At 30.5% G+C, this 21,120-nt stretch overlaps 1 protein-coding gene across 7 annotated transcripts in view; it reads right to left on the bottom strand.

Moving 5' to 3' along the window:
* LOC144834590 (peripheral-type benzodiazepine receptor-associated protein 1-like) overlaps positions 1 to 21,120 on the bottom strand; it is a 114,786-nt gene that overhangs the window by 76,661 nt on the left and 17,005 nt on the right. For all 7 annotated transcript variants that reach the window (XM_078689446.1, XM_078689448.1, XM_078689447.1 and 4 more), the window contains exon 4: positions 17,877 to 18,023. In XM_078689446.1, coding sequence (XP_078545572.1) covers positions 17,877 to 18,023 — 147 coding nt within the window. The remainder of the gene's footprint in view (positions 1 to 17,876; positions 18,024 to 21,120) is intronic.

The raw sequence follows: 21,120 nt of genomic DNA, 5'->3' as shown, positions 1-21,120 counted from the left end.
TACACTATCAAATTAAAAAAAATGTGATGTGCCTATATATGGACATGATGATGTCATATCACTACCATATTTTGAAATATCACTATCATATTTGGGCAAATCACACTTTTTTTTTGTCAAACTAGTTTGATAGTGTACGTGTATTATTAATAATTTCCAGGTGACTTTTCACAATTGCTTGAGTAGACTGCTTCAAATTTGAAAGAACTTATACCCTAGAGTGATCTTGCAGACTACAGCAGTACACCCACATAATTGCACCACTAATACTGTACCTACAACGTTACAATCCAGGGTTCTTATAATCATCTTAATTAATAAATTATGTCCAGTTGACTTTTCGCAATTCCCTAGTTTCACAGCAAATGTCAGTTTCTATATTTAAGTGCTATTCAAACTTCTACTTGAACTATCACTAATGTAATAATTAGGTTAGTCATGTCCTAATGGCCAGTTAATGAGTGAATGTGTTTTTCAAATAGTAATTAGAAATCAAAATTGATCTATAGTGAAATTCTTCCTTTTAATAGTCATTTGAGCATGGAGCAACAACACTTTTGTTGTTCTATGATTTGACAAACCTCATATGTGTGAAAACATGCTAGCCAAAGGCAAAAAATGTATCTATATTTGTTTTGAGAATGGAGCAGCAACATTTTTGTTGCTCCCATGATTTGACAAACCTCATATGAGTGAAAACATGCTAGCCAAAGGCAAAATGTATCTGTGTGTATTTGTTTTGGGAATGGAGCAACAACACTTTTGTTGCTCTATGATTTGACAAACCTCATGTGTGAAAGCATGCTTAGCCAAAGAAAAAAATATATCTGTATTTGTTTTGAGCATGGAGCAGCAACATTTTTGTTGCTCTATGATTTGACAAACTTCACATGTGTGAAAGCATGCTAGCCAAAGAAAAAATGTATCTGTATTTGTTTTGAGCATGGAGCAGCAACATTTTTGTTGCTCTATGATTTGACAAACTTCACATGTGTGAAAGCATGCAGCCAAAGAAAAAAATGTATCTGTATTTGTTTTGAGCATGGAGCAGCAACATTTTTGTTGCTCTATGATTTGACAAACCTCATATGTGTGAAAGCATGCAAACCAAAGAAAAAATGTATCTGTATTGTTTTGGGCATGGAGCAACAACACTTGTGTTGCTCTATGATTTGACAAACCTCATACGTGTGAAAGCATGCTTAGCCAAAGAAAAAATGTATCTGTGTGTATTTGTTTTGAGCATGGAGCAATAACACTTTTGCTGCTCTGTGATTTGACAAACCTCATATGTGAAAGCATGCTTAGCCAAAGGCAAAATGCATCTGTATTTTTTTCAGTGTCCCTTCCAAGGAATACTGAGGCCTAAAGTTGCCCAAGTATAGCACCAATAAAAACATTTTATTTTTTAGGCCGTTTGTTTGTCTATGCACTCTAAGCTGCTAAAAACATCATATTACTTATATGTATGAAACCAAAGTGATAATTTAATATTTTAATTTCATCATTGTATGCCCATGATAAAATAATAAAATAATGGGTTTTTTTTTAATTTGACAATGACATGAAACAAGAAAAAGGGGATTGGATTTATACTCTAATTATAAAACAAAAATTGCCAAATAAAATATTGTTTAGAATTATCATTTGGGAATATGTTTAAAACTATTTATTATTATTGGGCTTTAAACAGATTAATTGTTGACCCTCAAACATTTTTTTTCTTTCTAATTACAAAATGTCAAAATATGAAATATTATAGTCAAACAAATTATGAACATTGACAAATTGAGTCTAGCTGGAAACTCACCCATCAATAAAAGTTAAATGCATTAGTAATAGTTTTTCAATAATTTACTGAATTATATAACTCAATTTTTTCGTTATAATTATAATAATTGATGATATTTGAAACAATCAAGCTAATATTAATAGAATTGTATGATTATTAATACTTAATCACATTTATGGATATTTTTAATAGAAATTGTTATCAGCTGTGAGAGGAAATAGTATTGATATTGATAAAGAGTTAACGATCGCAGGCAACGCTGAATCTGCATTTGACATAGCAATAAACGATTAACGTTTCTTAAAGATGTGTAGTACTTTAGGCTTCTAAAGACCAACTTGGACAAGGTGATATGATGCAACCTGTCGCTCTGAGTTGTCGGGGTTTGCTGCGTCTTACAATATTAAACATGCTTAATATATCTGATGACAAAAACTGTCAACAGACATGGTATTGTTCACAAGAAACAAAAATGGTTTCCAGTGTCTCAAATAATTTTCTGATTTTGGTTGCCTTTATATAGGCCTCTAAACATTTAGTACGGGAAACTGAAATTGTCCATGGTTACATGGATTCTATAGGGAGGCTTAGTTCCATGGGATCACTATACAGTATAACCCTGCTTTCAGACATCCCTATCAATGAGAAGGTTTCCTCAAGAAACGAATAAGGGGAAACCCATCTTCAAGGGACACCTTTATCAAAAGGCCTCTTAGTTGGGTCCAAAAGGTCTCTCCTTAACTACTGTATTCTGTTTTTTAATAAACTAAGAAATCAATCATCTACTTTAAATTGTTGTCAAGTCAAAATACAATTCGAGCCATGTTTGAATTGAACAAGCGAAAATTGACCCAAAGCATCATGGTTCATTGCACACGTTGGCTACTAGTATAGTTTAACCATGGAGAAAATACAATACTCCACAACAAACATAAGATATCTGTTTTAAAGTATCGCAAATGACTTGCGTATATCCAATCAATAAATAACTTCCAACTAACTACAAATAACTCAAACAGAATTTATATTTCTATTTACGATACGATAACACCGACCTGCATATAGAAGTATTTAAATAGTTCTGCAAAAGAGCGGAAATAATCAGCTAGAATCATAGGCTGACAATGAACATATTAACTCGAATAAACAACCAGCGGTATTTAGTTTAGCTAATTAACCAATCATATTAATTGATTTTCAGACTAGGAATTATTGATTGCAGATTGCTAGCTCTAGGGATAGGAAGATTGTCAATAGACTCAGGATGATCATAATTATATATGTAATTGGCACACATGTTTATTTACTGGATATAAATCTTATTTAACATTACCGCATATCTTCGGTCAACCGAGAAGTCACATCAAATCCCATTCAAAACATTTTCTGAGGCTAAAAGGGAACTGTTGGTTCAATACAATTTATCCTATCTAAAGCTCTGTCTACACTATCAAACTTTATGTGACCAAAACAAATTTGATGTGCCCATATATAGACATGATGATGTCATATTACTACATATTTGGGTATATCACTACCGTATTTGGGCACATTACACTTTTTTTTGTTGAACAACTTTGATAGTTTTGCACAGAGCTTAACAAAGGTGCATTTTTATTATCTATTTGTTTCTGAACTAAATATTCACTATAAATATAATGTCTTTATTATTGTACGTCAGAGCTACTACAGTAGTCTGCATATCATACTTGTGACCAAATCACTTACTCCACGTATTCAAAGTGTGGACATTACTGTTAAACACCTTTAACATCAATAATACGTCCCCAATTGACTATTATCATTTCACATACACTACCGCAGATAATCAATTTAACAACTTAAGTGTTGATCAAACTGGATACAAGTTCTACTCCAATTAAGCCTTCAATTCGAGACCTTAGGGACCAGTGGTGTAAAAATGCAAGTGTAAATACAACCATCTATATAATAATTATGAAAGAGAGAGTTTGTACAGAAATGTGTTTGATTCTTGGATGCAGTATTTTTCGGTCGGTCTGTCTGTCGGTCCGGTATCACTATGCGTTTTAGCACGCGACTTATGGCTGTTGGCCTTGTTTTTCTACACGTAATCCACACATGGGCAATGCAATTTTATTGTTTAGTTGCTTCCTTTTTCCTATTTTTCTTCTGTGATGGCCAATTTAATTTAATTCATTTAATTTTTTATTCTAAATTGTTTGTGCTTTATTTTTTCTTTATAAATTATATTTATTTTAATTTAATTTTTATTGTATTTTTGTGAGGGTCCCTAATGATCAGCTTCAGCTGGATGGACCACACTCTTAAAATATCGTTGAAATAAAAAAAAAAATTAATAAAAAGTGTCATTTTTGTTCTTTGTTTTGCCTAAGTTGTTATGCGTCCTCCATCTTAATAATTGTATTTTTGTAATTATGATGGAAATAAAGATTGATTGAAAAATGACAGCAATTGTACAGGTTTTACATTTGAACCACTAAGATGAGTGTAAAAAGGTAAACAGAGAGAGGTTGGGGTAATGGGTATCAAAATGATCAGAATTTTACTGCTATTCTCAATAACACACAATTTCCATATTTCATTGTAAAGGTGTACAACATTTTTTCAGGTTTTGTCAAGTTGTTATACGTCCTCCTGTATTTGTGAGTTTTTTTTTGTCTAAACAAGGAGCACTATCTCTCATAAATAACTGATCTTGAATTAATTAACTTTTTTTTGCATATAATACTTCATTAGTATTTAATCTAATCAATGTTCTGTGCAACATATATTAATTTTTTTAATATTTAATTTTAAAAAGTGCATTAATAATTTATATATGTGCAAATTTAACAAGTTTTAATAAATATATTACAAGGTCTAAACATAAATATATTATTTTCAACATAATGTGTATAGTGTTAAAACAAAGACTATGATGACAACTGGAAACTCATATGAAACATAAAACTCTGTCTACATTATCAGACTTTATGTGATAAAAAATGTGATGTGCCCATATATGGACATGATGATGTCATATCACTACCATATTTCGGCATATCACTACCATATTTGGGTAAATCGCACTTTTTTTGTTCAAACTAGTTTGACAGTGTAGACAGAGACAAGAATTGTACCGAAAGCCTTGTTAAAATTAAAAAATAAATATTACCTTTCGGTACAAATGTAATAAAAACAAATATTTGTAAGAGAATGGTTTATAAAAAAATCCATATCGGAATTTAGATCATAATAATAATTCAAAAATAAATGTTTATATGACCCCTTACTTTGTAGTACATGTATTAAATTACTTGTTCATTTGTCTTCTTTTATTCTACGTTTTACAAAAGATAATACAAAATGAGTTTTTCCAATAATGGATAAAAAGTGCATTTAATGTATTTTCATTGAAGTGCGTTATTATATCATATTGTATAATATTTATTGTTTACTGTTGCATAACATTTGAAAAATTGTAATATTAAACTGATTAAATAGAGTTCTTTTACAATATTAGTAACCATTTTTTTCATAAGGATTCAGATAAAATGTTAATATGCTTGGGTAGTGCTATTTCAACTGAATAGACTTAAGCGCTTTTTGTAAATTGTTCAGTATTAGAAATGAATATTTGAAAAATTGTAATATTAAACTTATTAAATTGAGTTCTTTTACAATTAGTATAAAGCGCTTTTTTCATAAGGATTCAGATAAAATGTTAATATGCTTGGTTGGTGCTTTTTCAACTGAATAGACTTAAGCGCTTTTTGTAAATGTTCAGTATTAGAAATGAACATTTGAAAAATTGGAATATTTAACTTAATAAATTTAGTTCTTTTACAATATTAGTAAACGTTTTTTTGATAAGGATTCAGATAAAATGTTTATTTTGCTTGGTTTTTCAACTGGATAAACCTAAGCGCTCTTTGTGAATTGTTCAGTATGTACTTAAATACAAATGGACATTATTTAGAATTTCTTTAACTTTAACACACTCATGATGTTAATCTTCTGATAGAAAAGTTTTCATTTAATTTAAGTATTCTTTTAGAACATTATTTAACAATTTAAAAAAAAAATTGCAATTTGGTTTACATTTAAAATGTAATAGAAATGTTGGTTTACTTAATAGTTCTAGACAAACTGTAATTGGAATAACATTGGAATGCTATTGGAATCTTAAGTGGAACACTAAGTGAAGTAATGTGTGTTTGTATTTTTTTCAAATGATGTTTTGAATGCTTTGATGAATATGAATTAGCATATAATTAGCATATATTTTTAGCTGGCACAGCCAAAAGCATTTTGTCCAACTTTAGATTGACACATGCGCAGTTAATAGTCAGAAGACCGATACTTCTCCAAAGGATATCTCCCATACATACAACACGATCAACATTGTTGGATCTATCTATAATAGATTTAAGTTAGGCAATGATCCTATTACTAAAGTTAAGAGGCAACATGGATGAAGTGTTTTGTAATGTATTTTCATTTTATACTCAGACTTTGGAGGCCAGGGAGACAGTTTGTATACTCTACAAAAATACTGGGTAATTAATATTGTTTCTAAATTAAAGACAAAAAAGACAAAAGTTTTAATCAATAAAGTTTTAAAGATGTATTGTCCCCCAAAAACATGAAAAATGAAGATTAATAGAAGAACCTATATTATGGTTCCCTTGATGTCTCCTCTGTAAAGAGGTTGGCCATAGTGTCAGAGCATATATGTCTCCTCATTTATTTTCATATGGGAAAGTTTCCCCTGAAACTTAGAACCAATATTGCACCTAGTTGCCAAAATGAGAGGTTCTACTGTATTAGTATAATACAGACAAGTGTAGTTTTTTTAAACATGAAAGGATTAAATATGGGATTGATCCTAAGCCACAACATGTCATGTTTGTTATTATTGCGTGACAGACTATACCCTAGAGTAGGCTTAATAGAATACAAAACAACATGATAAGTAGATGGTTCAATAATTAAAAATACAGTATAGGAGTTTGATGAAGATATATACTTAAAAAGTATAAAGATTTGAAACTAAAGTTTGGTAACAAGTAAAATACAGAACTTAAATTATGGCTTCCACACGTAGTAAAATAACATAGTTATAATTATCTGATAGCAAATATGAAGACATAATGACATTGACAAGGCACATTGAGAAGTTTTATAATGTCCTTTTAATATGGTGTCAATGAAATAATAATGCGTCCTTGTGATAAAAATATCTACTGTATGTACATAAAAATGTTAAATGTATTCAATATTCAGCTTTCTATTTTTGAAGGTTAAAAAAATCAATAAATGTATACCTTTATGTACTTGAATTTCCTCCTTTCTTTAAAAAAAAAAGGAATTAAAGTGCAGTATTATTATTATGAACCTTACCTCAGTATCATTAGCTTTAAGTTGTGTAGCATCCTGAGTTACTTGCTCATCTTTAACTGGCTGTTCATATTCTTCAAGATTATTAAACAATTCGATAAGAGAAAATATGGATGCTGGGTGTTGTGAATCAAAGGCACCGGTTCCATTGTCACCAGTTTCATTGGCACCGGTTTCATTGGTACCAGTTTCTGAATTTGGTTCAAAATTACTGGAACTCAAACTGTCTTTTTTGCGATTAAAGTACGGAGCAGAAGAGAAATCGTCGACGAAGGAGTAATCCAACTGCTCAGAGATGTCAGGGCTAATAGAAGCCATATCTGGTTCAACCGGATACGGTGCTAGACGAGATGGTTCTGCCATCTTTTTTGGAGATGAAATCTCTGGTTGAGAATCTTTGGAATCTTTTCTGCTTGAGCGAAAAGTGTTATGTTTTGAATTTCTATCAGAAACTGATGGTTCTGCCAATGAATCTAGTTTATCAAAAAATTCTGAAGATCTATTTCGGGTTTTATAACTTGGTGAGTTCATTTCAGCAAATGTGCGCGCATCTTGGCCGTCTCTAGGCTTGCCAACATCAATCTTTTTACAATAAAGACGGACTGCACAGCGAAAAGCATTCAAAGGAACTTTTCCATACAACGGACCAAAGAATAGTATCCCTCTGTGATACGACACAGCAACCGAATTCAACTTTGATGGTTTTGCTGTAGATCGCTTGCCAAAAATATTTGTAAGCAATGTGCTGTCCTCTAATTCCTTCTCTGCCGTTTCTTGAAAACTTTTAAAGTATCCCATAAATGAGCTATCATCTTTGTTCTTTGTCTGATCATCGGTTCCTCCAAAGATTCCAAAAAATGAAAACGACTCATCATCTTGTTTCTTTTGGTTTGCATTCTCCTTTTTCTCTTGTGAGTGTTTGGGTATAGATTGCTCTGCTTTAGCTCCTCTGGCAAACTTCTTTAAGTTTTCTCTAGAACCCAAGACAGTTTTTGGTTCTGGTAAATCTTTCCCAAGATAACTGAACTGCGTTGATTTTTTAGGTTTTCCGGTGAAGGACCAATGTGCTGATTGCGTAGGCAAATGTCTTGTATCGATATCACTGGATCGCCTTCTAACTGAAGATCGAGTTCCTTGAGACGATAGTTCATAGAAGGAAGTGTTCATTGGTCGTGGCTGTTTAATCTCCTCAGCAGGTCTTGATGGCAAGTTTTTTCTACTACCAGTAGAACCATTCTGCTTCTCATCTTCAACACCACTGCGAGGTGCCGGAATTGGATAAGTAAACGACTCTTGTGTTTTGGTCTCATGAATTGTGGGAAACATATCCGAATGCATTTTTTGAAAATTACGAGATCTAGCAGTTACATGTTTACGATCTGTATTTGGAGGTTGAGAAGAATGACCATTAGATGGCTTTTTATGCTGTGGATACAGTCTATCATATTGATTAGGCATTGCTTCATTCGGGCGTGACAAATACGTACCATCATATTGATGTGAACTTGTACCATACATGTCATCCATTTGTCTAGGCATGTATCTTCTAGAATCCTCATGTAGAAATCCATTCTGGTTTGGAGTATAATTATTACCATTATGATGACGATCTAGTCCATTTTGGCCTGATGCATTCTTTGCACCAGAAACATTCAATTCATTATATGAATTATGCATACTCTCATCTCTCGGATGTCCATTGATTCTATATCCATTAAGTGATGTATAACTTTCTTCTTTTAATTGGGATGTTCTATCTTTCTGAACGCTTTCATATGATGGCGGTTTGGTCGATGGTAGCGTAGCACTACTCCTGTGTGTATCTTTCTCTTCTCTCGTTTTTGCTGCCGATTGATACGGAGCATGTTGTGGTGGATTAAGATGCTGGCCATAATTCACCTTTGAACTCGCAGGTTGTTTGGAATTACCATCATCACTTTTGAAGAAAAATCCAAGTGGAGAAGATTCAAGAGTCTTCATGAACATTGATTTATCCTCTGACTGTGGTTTAATATAACTACCGTTCAGATCTTCCCTGGTTAATTTAGCGCTTATAGGTGGCATACCAGGGTCTGAAGGGTGCGTAAAGATACTCTGTCCACTCATTGTAGGGCTAGGTGATGTCGAGCTATCAAATCCATTTTCATAAGGAACAACTTCCTCTGGATGTGTACTTGTTAGTCTGTCTAAAAATCTACCAGGCTCTTCAGGGTCGTACTCATCAGGAGTACTATACCTATCAGATCCTCCTTGAACACTACCTGTACTGTCTTGCTTCGAAACTGTTACTCTTTCATTATTTCCACTCTCAGTAGCTGGATAAGTGGCACCATATGTGTTTTGAGTGCTTGAACTATTATTATTATTATTGCTGAGTGAGTCTGAAGAGCCAAAATATCCAAACAATGAAAAATCTGATGTCTTGCTGTTATCGTTTTTCACAAGTTGCTCTGAGTTAAATAGGCTTAACGATGGTAGCATGATCGTTAAATACGACAACAAGATGAAAAATTGTCAACACATTTTATCATCCAAAATCTTCTATCCGTCATTGAATATAAACCATACCAAAGTTCAAATACAAATGATGATACAAGAAAACTTGCTTTCAAATCTTCAGTAAATGTCGTTTTAAATTTGTTTTGGCTGCAAAAATTGTATTCAGCAAACGAATTGTAAGTAAAGATTTTTCTTTTTACCTTATTTGCTAAAAGACTTGATTTATGTGTCTTCTTGATGTTATTAATGTTACTCAATAATACCTACAAGCATCAGTTTAAACATCATAAATATTGCAATAAATTGTTAAAGTTGGATCAAATTCCATCGTTATTGGTCAATTCCAATTATTCCTATTGCCAACTACTTGTAAGAACTCACCGCTTTAACATCAGAAACATTTTCTTGAAAATTGTATCTGTTTTTAATATAGTAATATTCCACATGTTCAATCACCATCCTCCAGTGTTTAAAGTGTTTTAAAATATCAAGTTTAGATTTAATTTATTGAGTATAAAAAACCAGAGGCTATAAAAAATTGCATAAGCTGTGATGTGTTGCTCATGTATTAGCAAAATGATGACAAGTATTACGTATCACACTACAGGTAAGTGCTTATAATTGATAGTAAGTACCGTGGAGTGCTGACGTTAAATTACCAACAGTTTTCTGAAACAACTTCGATTTGAACGCAAAGTACGTAAGACAATACCTTATTCTGTCGCAGCCAGGTCAATCAAACTATCAGGTTACACAAAAACATTTTTAAAAAACTGATGAATTTATGCTAAAAAGTATCGACGTCGGTTCTTGTTCGTTTCTCTGCTTATGAAAATTACGTTATTATATTGTAATTGAATATGCAGACATTTCCCATTACTTTGCATTAGCTGTTATCTCATAATAATAATCCCAGATAATCTCTTATAATCCAATAATCACAAGTGTTCTAAATACAGAAGATATGCACAATGTTAAACAATTCTAAAATTAATTTATACATAAAACACAAAAACAAAATTTCATCTCTGGTAGAAAAGTTCACTTTTAGAATCCAGAATATAATCCACTTCCGCAAACAGTAATGTTGATTGAGGGCGTTAAAATTCCTTTAAAAGCCCGGATTTGATGACTTAGCACGGTGCATGGCCCCAATCATTACCAGGTAATGTGTTTACTGAAATGATACACAGTGAGCTGAGTGAGTTGTATTTGCATGAAAATTGAGTATTGATTATCCGCCTAATCCAGTTGAAAGCCTAATAGAGGGCAGCGAATGATACGCTGTGTAGCTAAGGCTGTCCGCTCATGCCCATGATTAATTGACTACACCAATTAACATTGAATAACTTCTCGCACCCACTCATCAAAGGCGTCAAAAACCGATTTGCTTTATCCTCCCCGAATCCTAAACAAAATTGATGACTGTTCGATTTGTGTCTGCTCCACCTTTAAATGCTGTAATTTGCCAGGATATACACGTAATTTTCAATCATTGTTCACTAAATTTCAATCAGGAAAACATTATCAAACGTATGCCTCACCTTCAGACCGTCTTATGTAATGAAGAAGTGTGGTATAGAAAACGTGTAAACAATAAATGAATGCACAAGGCCACACAAACTTATGAATAATTAATTTCAATAGCATTCAATGTTCACAAAAGAACATGAACTAGTGACCAATTATACATCTCATGCAACGTTTATTTTTAGATCAGATTTTCAGCTATTTTTTCTGAAAAACAATCAATCCATATGGTGACTAATGTAATAGAATTATAACAAAATTGCATTAATATTTTCATTATATTAATAGAATATTTGAATATCTAATTATTTATACAGTATTTATTAACGAAAGATAATTATTTACACATTGTTAGGAGATGTACTTTATTTTGACTAACTTTTTTATTGAAAAAAAAAGACATTTTTATTATAATTTAAGATAAAAATCCTTTTCTAAGTATGTATTGTAGACCTCACACTTAAAACACATACTAGTAACTTAGTTATTGGCATATGGTATAATGTGAGCAAATGTTAAGCCTTAAAGGCCAACACTGAAGTAGTATAAAATTTGTCATTTTCAAGGCAAAGCCAAACAACTCTAACACACACTTGGATTAAAGCCCTATCTCTAGATTATTGTAATTATACAACAAATAATGCAGATTTATGCAAATACATGTCCCCTTACCGCATACTTGGTCCACCTGGATATTAAAGCTCTGTCTCTAGGTGATTGGACATTATTCAATAAACAATATGCAAATTTATGTAAATATATGTCTCCCTTCAGCGTACTACTTTTCCCACCTATCGATATTAAATTTCTATCTCTAGTTTGGTACTGAAATTGTATAATAAATGTAAATTTATTTTCCCCTTCTATGTTATGCCCACTAGCAATGGCGTGTTTTAAAATGCATGGGAGAGGTTGCACATATAAGGCTCTTGGTACATTTAGAGTTATGTTCTCATACTGTACATTTAAAAGTAACACATCAAAATGCCAACTTTAAGTCAATGGCTACCAGATGTCTCTGTGAGACGGTTATTTGAACCAGTACCAGTACCAGTCTTCTCTAGGAAAAAGGAAAAGGCCTGTGTCGATTTATCAGGGTAAGCTATAAGCACAGAATAGACTGCCATATCCATTATTATTACAGTAGGTAGATGTTTCAGGACCCCTTTTCTTAGATGATTATGAATATTCAATAAACAACTACAATGGTATAATAGTACTGTAATATTAGAATATGGTAAAAGAAATAAACATAGTCAGACTAAATCAATGATTAAATTGGTCTGATGTTGTTACAGCCAGACATTGATCTATTATCACCTATGGGTTTCTATGACAAAAGCATTAATGTACATGAGCACTTAGTAATTTAAAAAATGTTTTTTTGATCAGTTCACATGAACTTGTGTCCTTGTTATCATACATCATCAGACAAGCCCAGTGGGCTTATTGTGAGAAAGAATTATGAAGAAGAAAATGCTTTACCAAAATGACCCAGGAATAAGCCCACCTGGGATTAAATCACCTATATCATTACATTATCAACTATATAACATATTTATTATATTACTTCATATGATTGATTTTATTTGAAAAAATAGTTTAACTATAGTATCGACAGATGCAAAAAAGAACATAAAAATAAATATAAAATTTTCAATTTGACAGTCAAACAAACTAGTGCCTTTAAATTTCCTTTAATCCAAGAAAAACAAATCATAAAATTTCATTTAAATTGCGTTTAATGATGAAAAAACAAATCATAAAATGTTCACAGAAACGACAACATCTTTTATATAAATAGAAAGCAATTTGAAATAGATATCATGCGGAAAATATATTAATGATATATTTATGTTCCATTTAGTTTGGTCGTAAATAAATCTTAAAAACTGATCAATGCTTCAACAACAACGGTTTTGCAACGATTCCATTTCAACTTGATTTGTGCGTACGTAAATTTATCTGTATCGTTGACAGCTTATAGATGCTTATGACGTGGGAACGGCTTCTTAGGTCGCATGTCAGATCTAAGATTCTTGATATGGACACGAGAATTCCACTTCATCCTATTGTCTGAAACACATTACTGTCAACTCTCCCAATACCAGACCTCCTTGGACTTGCCTATAATACCGTATGTCTGGTTTTCTTTTTGGACCTCAAGAAATTCTGATTCTGATTCCAGTTTTTAGAGTGTGGCATTTGCTATGACTATGGCGACCATGAGATGAGAATTTGATGACAATATGGAAAGTTAGTCACAAGATATAAAAAATCTTCTTAACAACATAAATATGCAAATCGAAAGTGTGCTTATTACTTACAGACAAAACATAACGAACTCAATATTCATATCAAATTTTAGTTTTAATACCAATATTTATTTTATTTATTATTTTAAAAAATGAAATAAAAGAAAAAAAAGAAAAAGAAAGATTTAAACCATCTTTAAAGAGTATCCCTTCCAGTTTGGTCCAGTAAACGAATAACAATATAAAAGAGAGATGATAAAATTAAATGATGCAAAATAGCTTCACAATTAGACTAAAGTAATACTCAGTTCTTCTCTTTGTATTACAACTATAAACATATTTTTTGCGATTCAATTTATTAATCCAAATATCGTCACCATAATACATAAAGCAATAAACGGGTAATTTTATATCAAGTATAACAGGTAAAATTATAATACAGAAAATACAATATTTGAAACATGAATTATGTTATAAGTACTTTGTAGGTTGACTCAGGTGTTCTTCATTAGGGGTAAAACCAGCTAACAAAATCAATAACACTACATTGTTTAATAATACTACACACAATAGAATGTATAGGTGCAATATTGAGTAGCACCTAAATGACGCTTATTCAAATAGAACAGTCCAACCCAGTATTTAAATTTACATGTAAAATCAATAGAAGTAAGTCTAATTGTTGAATTATTTCAATTGTTCTTCGGTATCAATTATTGTAGGTATTCTTCAGTTGTTTATCTGACAAAATGGTAAATTGTTACCATATTTGGAATAGAATCAGCATAAAGGATTATTACTGTATATTGTTTAGTACTAATAAATATCTTATGTACAATTGTACAATTGTTTTTTATTTACTTTATTAATTCAGTGGTCCCATAGAGATATATAATATCTCTATGGTGGTCCCTAGTTTTTAATGACTGCTTCCTTGTTTATGGGCAAGTTCCAAACAAATGTTAAATTGTAATTGTTGAGATTTGCTTTATTTTAATATTTATTAATAAAAGCAAATGTTTAGATGGTACATAGGGAGCATTTGTTTTCACGATGTGCAAATCGACTACATAGCCTGTGAAGGAAAAATAGTCTCACGCTGCACATGCTCATATGTTTTTACACAACATCTGCATAGTCAAATCGTGTTTCTTGAAAAATAAATCATAATAAAAGGAGGCCCTCTATGTTTGGTGTACTGTATAGTACTGTATATCAAAAAGAGAAATTCTTTTTGCCTGGCTTGTATTTAACTTACAATGTAAGTAATACCTGTCTGAAATTCTATGTTACACTAATAATAAAAAATGACAAAATTCATGAAATAATCGATATGAAAAGAAAACAATTATTTACCTTCATATTAGCTCAGTGGGCACTTCATTCAACAATTTATATTTATTTTATTTACAGTAGTATTTTTCAAAATGTTCAAAACAAATATTTATCTTCTACATCTAAAACTGGCGAACAAAATACTGTAATATACAGTCTGTTCAGTTCTAATAATTTGGTTTAAAAAATTGGGTTTCGGATTATAAAGATAAATTATCACATGCGATATCATACAATGCAGATAGAGGTAGAATGACGTTGAATAATGCAGAGTGAATTGATTTTAGATTAGTGGGGTTTAATGGGTGTCACCCCAGCCATTCACTGACGCATCACTACCAACCCTGTTATGAGCGTCGGTGGGAACAGATAAGCAGACATGTTACAAATCTAGATAGTGTCTACGTATACTCAATTTTTAAATATTTAACTTTTGTAAATTGTAGTTTTGTATTTGATGTTTTTGATGTTTATTTTTTTATATTTCTAAATTATTTATATTTTTGTAAATCCCAAGCAATTGAGTTTTTCTCTGTGATTTGTGGATATTTGAATAAATAAATAAATTATAAGTATTTTAAATAATTTTTTTGGGGTTTTGATAATTTTAATAATAACTAACTTTTTGTTCTCTCTTTTGTGGTTTGCTGCAACATTTCTTTTATACATTATTGTCATTTTTCTATCTATATTGTTATTTTCTGTCTCTTTTCTATCTTTTTTTCATAATTAACTTTTGAGGTTTATAAAACATTTTTTTTATTTTTGAGAGATGTTCTTTCGAGTTAAACCAAATCAGAATGGCTGAACGTTTTTAATATACATTTTGGACTTGTAAATGTGCGTAAATGAATGTAAACAAGATTAACCTCCATTGTTTTTATTTACAGTATCTCTCTTCCTATCTAAACAATGTATGTATTGTTTTTATAGTATTATAAGGTTTCTTGCTTCCATTTTTTGCTATTAAGTATAATGTAACTATTCCATATCATTTCTTTGTGAGAGAGTTCCTCTGCTTTTAATGGAGAGAACAAATAAATAAAATAATTAGAATGAGGGGTGGAAGTTTTAAGACGATAAACATGAAAAAATAAACCATCTCACTGCCTGTCACAATGGGTTTAGTCACGCACATGTACTAACTAGTAAGCAACATCCACTAATAGATGATAATAGATGATAATAAATGTAATTTTGTAGCCTATCTGCTGAAATTGATTTAATCAAAACCTCTAATCTGATACTAATCAATTCAATTTAAATAACAAAACTATAGAGGGCATAGTCACTTTGAAAGAGTGTAAAGTTATTGTGCATAGAGGGCAGCAAATAATATAAAGATTGTAATTTGTAGCATTAAATTTATTTATCATAGTTGACATTTTTGTATAGTGCCACTATTTTAGAAATAAAAAGTCAACAAAGAAAATTACGCAAATTGGTACTGCTTTCATCCAATGGCTATACCTGTTTATGTGGACATTGGTGATAAGTTATTACAAAGGTTCTTTTTATTAAGTCTTGTCCTTTTGGTCTCTCAGTAATCAGCATATTTTAAAACTAAATACTAGAATATTCAGCATTTAATTGGGACATACCAAGACAAACTTGATAGCTAATAAATATGTTTTTGTAAATCTAACAGATAATTGGCGTCATAAAAATTGCAAGCGTGTAAAGAATTGGGATTTATCAAGATTGGTCACGATCATACTTGACGACTCGTAAATGTGACATAATTATGCCATAATATGCCGGCAGTTTGCAAAGGAATGTAGTTAAAAGGCAAACCACTCATCTCAAGAAATCGGAGGCCATTTAAAAACTGATTTGGATTCAAAGCTTTTAGCATTGAAAATGCAAAATTGCTTCTTTTAAATAAGAAATGTATTTGCATTCGGTTTGAAAAGATACATTTAGTTTAATTCCTAGCATTGATTTTGTAGTTACAGTTATTTATTCTTTCTTTTAGCTGGATTGTAGTTACAACATAATATAATTACTTTTTAAATTATAAAAATGTACTTCATATTAAACTGAAATGATGACTGAATATGACTCGATCTTTTTCTTTATCGACCCTACCTAACTTTTAGCATCAGGTTATAGCAAAATAAAAGATATGATGGTAGGTTATAGGAAAATGTTATATTAGTTACAGATGACAAATCACAAGTGTCTACACTATCAAACTTTCAAACATAAAATGTGATACAGTATGCCCATATATGGACATGATGATGTCATATCACTACCATATTTGGGCATATCACTAACATATTTGGGCACATCATACTTTTTTTTTCAAACTAGTTTGATAGTGTTGACAGAGCTTTAGAAAGATCTTCTATTACATCAATGCGTCGAGTGACTGAGCAGTAAAGGCAAACCATAGCCATACAATCCAAGCATTTTCAAGTTTCTACTCGGACATACAATAGTCTTGCAGGTTGAACAAGTCTTCTTGGAAAATTAAGGACACATTTTACTTGTGTGCACTTTAAAGAACCTAGTGCATCTTTCGAAAGAGTAGGGATTACCCCGGTATACTGGTCTATCAGCCTCCTTTTGTTCATCTGAGTATGCGCTGCACGAGTGCCATGAGTCTGTAGAGGGCCTAATCCAAATTTTTTCAGTCTACTGATGTTGCGCTGGAGGACACTTATAATTACATTTTTTACATTTACATGGCGTTTGTGAGAAAACGTATTGTAATGGTTACTTGTTGCAATTGGACACATTTTTTTTATTCTTTCATATTGCAATGAATTAAGCATTCCACTGATTGGCTAACGCTGTGGATTCCTTGATTGTGACGCTCATCTGAGTTTGAAGTGAGCCCTCTATTATTTAAAAACTTGCATTGAAGAACAATTAAACTTGATTATTTAAATCTGTTTTTTTATTGCTCTCGATCTGAACACAAAATACAAATACATTATATAAACAAAATAAATACAATCTGTAAGCAAGAGGATAACCATATAAGCTCAAAAACTTGTTTCCATAGGGGTCTGTCTGTCTGTCCTGTAATTAGAAGAATAGAACAACAAGGTATGGAATAATAAATAAAGACTTACTGTTTTTCCATTACTTCTCTGCAATTCCCTAGCTTTCTCCTCAAGTCGTTTAGCAATGGAAGCCAGCTCTGTATTGCGTTTCTTTAACTTGACTACTTTCTCTTCTAATGGTTTGTGTAAAGTCTCCATTTTTTCATTCTTGATTGTCTGAGAGAAAAACAAATCATTTGTTTTGTTAATTTAGATGCAAGATGATACTGGGAAAATCCATTACTTACTAGGGGCATAGTGTAGTTAAAAATATACCATGGCTCCAATCAGGTATTGTACAGTATAAACTGGAATATAATTATTATTTCCTAACAGATAGAGGTACAGTAAACAAATCTATATCTCCACAGGGAGCAAGACTAGGTATACAATGAATATTAGAAACACATTTTTTTTATTGTTTAGACAGAACTTTATGATATTAAATTTTACCCATGGGACATCATTTAGGATTTCCACTAAAGTTAGATTTGATTTTGAAAAAGAGAAATTAAAATGATAAACATAGGAATATCTTGGGATTATATTATATATATGTAGTGAGTTTAGTTTGAGAGATAAAATGTATAATATTCAGTACCAACTAGCGTGTATGGTTTGGAAGGATGGTGGCAGCATACTACATTGTTGAGGTATAAATTCCATCACTGATATTAAATCGAGATAAATAATTTAAAATAATTATCTAAACATCTTGATAAATTTAATGGCAATCATCACAAAATATTGAATGACATTATCAGTTTAAATCTTACAAAATTACTATTATTTAGCATCTTGCGTTGAAACAATTCCTATAATATATTCAGTAAAGAAATCATTTAATCATTTGATATTATTTTCTTTTACATATTTTTGTGCGTAAAAATATTGATTAAACGAGAGAAAAGTATGTATTGAATGTGCCATTTGTTTAAATGGTACTTGACGATAAAATTTAAACAATTGCTCAATTTTGTTCATATCTTGTGAAACTATGCCGCAATGTGAATTAATAAATAGTGAAATAGAAATATTCAGAAATTGTAGAATATCGTTATGAAGTATGGAAAGATATATGGAATTTATTTTTTAAAAAGCATACTGAGAGAAAACAAAAAACAAAATCTATCACTATACCACAATTACTTTTCTTTGAAGAAATTACTCTTATTTGAAGAAATTAGTATTAATTTGAATTTTCAAAATTTGTGACTATTGAATTTTAAGAAAGAATTTTTAGTTTTATGTAATATATGGTATTATGAAAATATATACATAATAATATTTATGAACCAAATTTTGTTTAAATAACAATATAAGATGAAATTAAATATCAGAATTGGAACATCTATGTAGAATTATTTTGCATGATAATTCTGTAATTAGATATGGTTGAAATACATTTTTATGATCTGTTTGTAATGTGAAACTGAAAAAGCAATGTATATCATATCTTTATGATTTTCATATACCCCTGAGACAGGGACAGACTTAGCTAATATCAAAAATCATTATTATAGAATAATGCTAATAATTATTATCATATTGAGTCAATATTAATGTTGAAGAGCGTAATAATTACCTGTACTCCATGGTGAGATTATTGTTATAATCATTTTTATAAAAAAAAAATGCCTACTCTAGAAAGCTAAATGTAGCCATACAGACAGTTCAAAGAAAGTTTAATCACTTAAAATTTCAATAATGACAGAATTAGTCAAATGATGTTCCTTTATACCCATTAACTCCCCTCAATTTTCAATTCAATTCAATTTATTTCCACAATACACAATAACATACAGGATAATAAATACAATGAAGTAATCATGTGGGGGGAGGCTCATATAAGTCAGAAAGACTTTAAGTCTAATGTACTGTACCTGAAAATAATTCTTAAAATACTATTAAATGGAGATGTCATAAATTTTGATAAAAACTATACATTTTAAACCCAAAATTCCCTTGCAAGTTAAAAGTAGGACCTCTGCTTCGAGACACCACTATTAAGCAAGTAATTACAAGGAGAATAATGTTTATTTATTATTTTTTTCAACCAATGCCTCACAGGGAAGATACCTACAGTACTCTAGTTATAAAATTAAAGAAACACTTTACATTTTATGAAACTACTGTATATTGTTAATTACTGCAGTAGTATACAAATTATAATGCCTTTTGAATGATTAAAAAAAATAGCAAAGTAACAGATGTTAAAACAGATTAAAGGTCATATTTCAAAAGAATAATTCTCTCTCCTTCGATAATTAATAATATGTATCTAATAGATTAAAGTAGACACTGAGCCATTATTTAGGTCTATCAGTTTATCACTAATTATATCCTTCTTATATAATTTCTATAAATGAAACATTAGAGTACATTATTTAGGCCTTATATTTCATTTTTTCATTTCATTTATTTATTCAACCAAAACACAGATACATAACAGAACAGAGCACAATGGTCAGGGGCAACTAAAGCAAAACAATTACTATAACTCAAAGAGTCAGTTGCCCATTAAAAAACATCGAAATATAAAAAATATATATATCACTGTTATCAGTAGTATTATATACAATTTCTATAATGAAACAATAGAGTACATTATTTAGGCCCATATCAGTATTATTAGATAACTAATTATATCCTCCTATACAATTTCTATAGAATGAAACAATACATTATTATTTAGGCCTATATTAGTAGCATATTATAAGTAAATCATATCTTATTCTTATAGTTATACAATTTCTATAATGAAACAATAGTACATTATTTAGGCCCATATCAGTATTATTAGATACTAATTATATCTTATACAATTTCTATAATGAAACAATATAGTACATTATTTAGGCCCATATCAGAATTATTAGATACTAATTATATCTTATACAATTTTTATAGAATGAAACAATATACTGTAGTACATTATTTAGGCCTATATCAGTAGTATATTATCAGTAAATCATATCTTATTCTTATAGTTACAATTTCTATAATGTACATTATTTAGGTCAAAGCTATTAAATTATAGCTTATACAATTTCTATAGAATTGAAACAATATAGTATATTATTTAGGTCTATAGATCATTAGTATGAGTACATTAATTATAATATCTTATATAAAATTCCTATAAAATTGAAACAATAGACATTATTTAGGCCTACTGTATATCATTCAGTAGATACAGTATTAATTATTATCAGTAATTACTGTATATATACAGTTTCTATATAGTAGAATGAAATATTAGATCTATACATGT

Source organism: Antedon bifida, chromosome 2 (assembly GCF_963402885.1).
Source record: "Antedon bifida chromosome 2, ecAntBifi1.1, whole genome shotgun sequence".
In the NCBI taxonomy this organism is placed as follows: Eukaryota; Metazoa; Echinodermata; class Crinoidea; order Comatulida; family Antedonidae; genus Antedon; species Antedon bifida.
The sequence above is the reverse complement of the archived record's forward strand: the minus strand, read 5'-3'. Positions and strand labels throughout refer to the sequence as shown.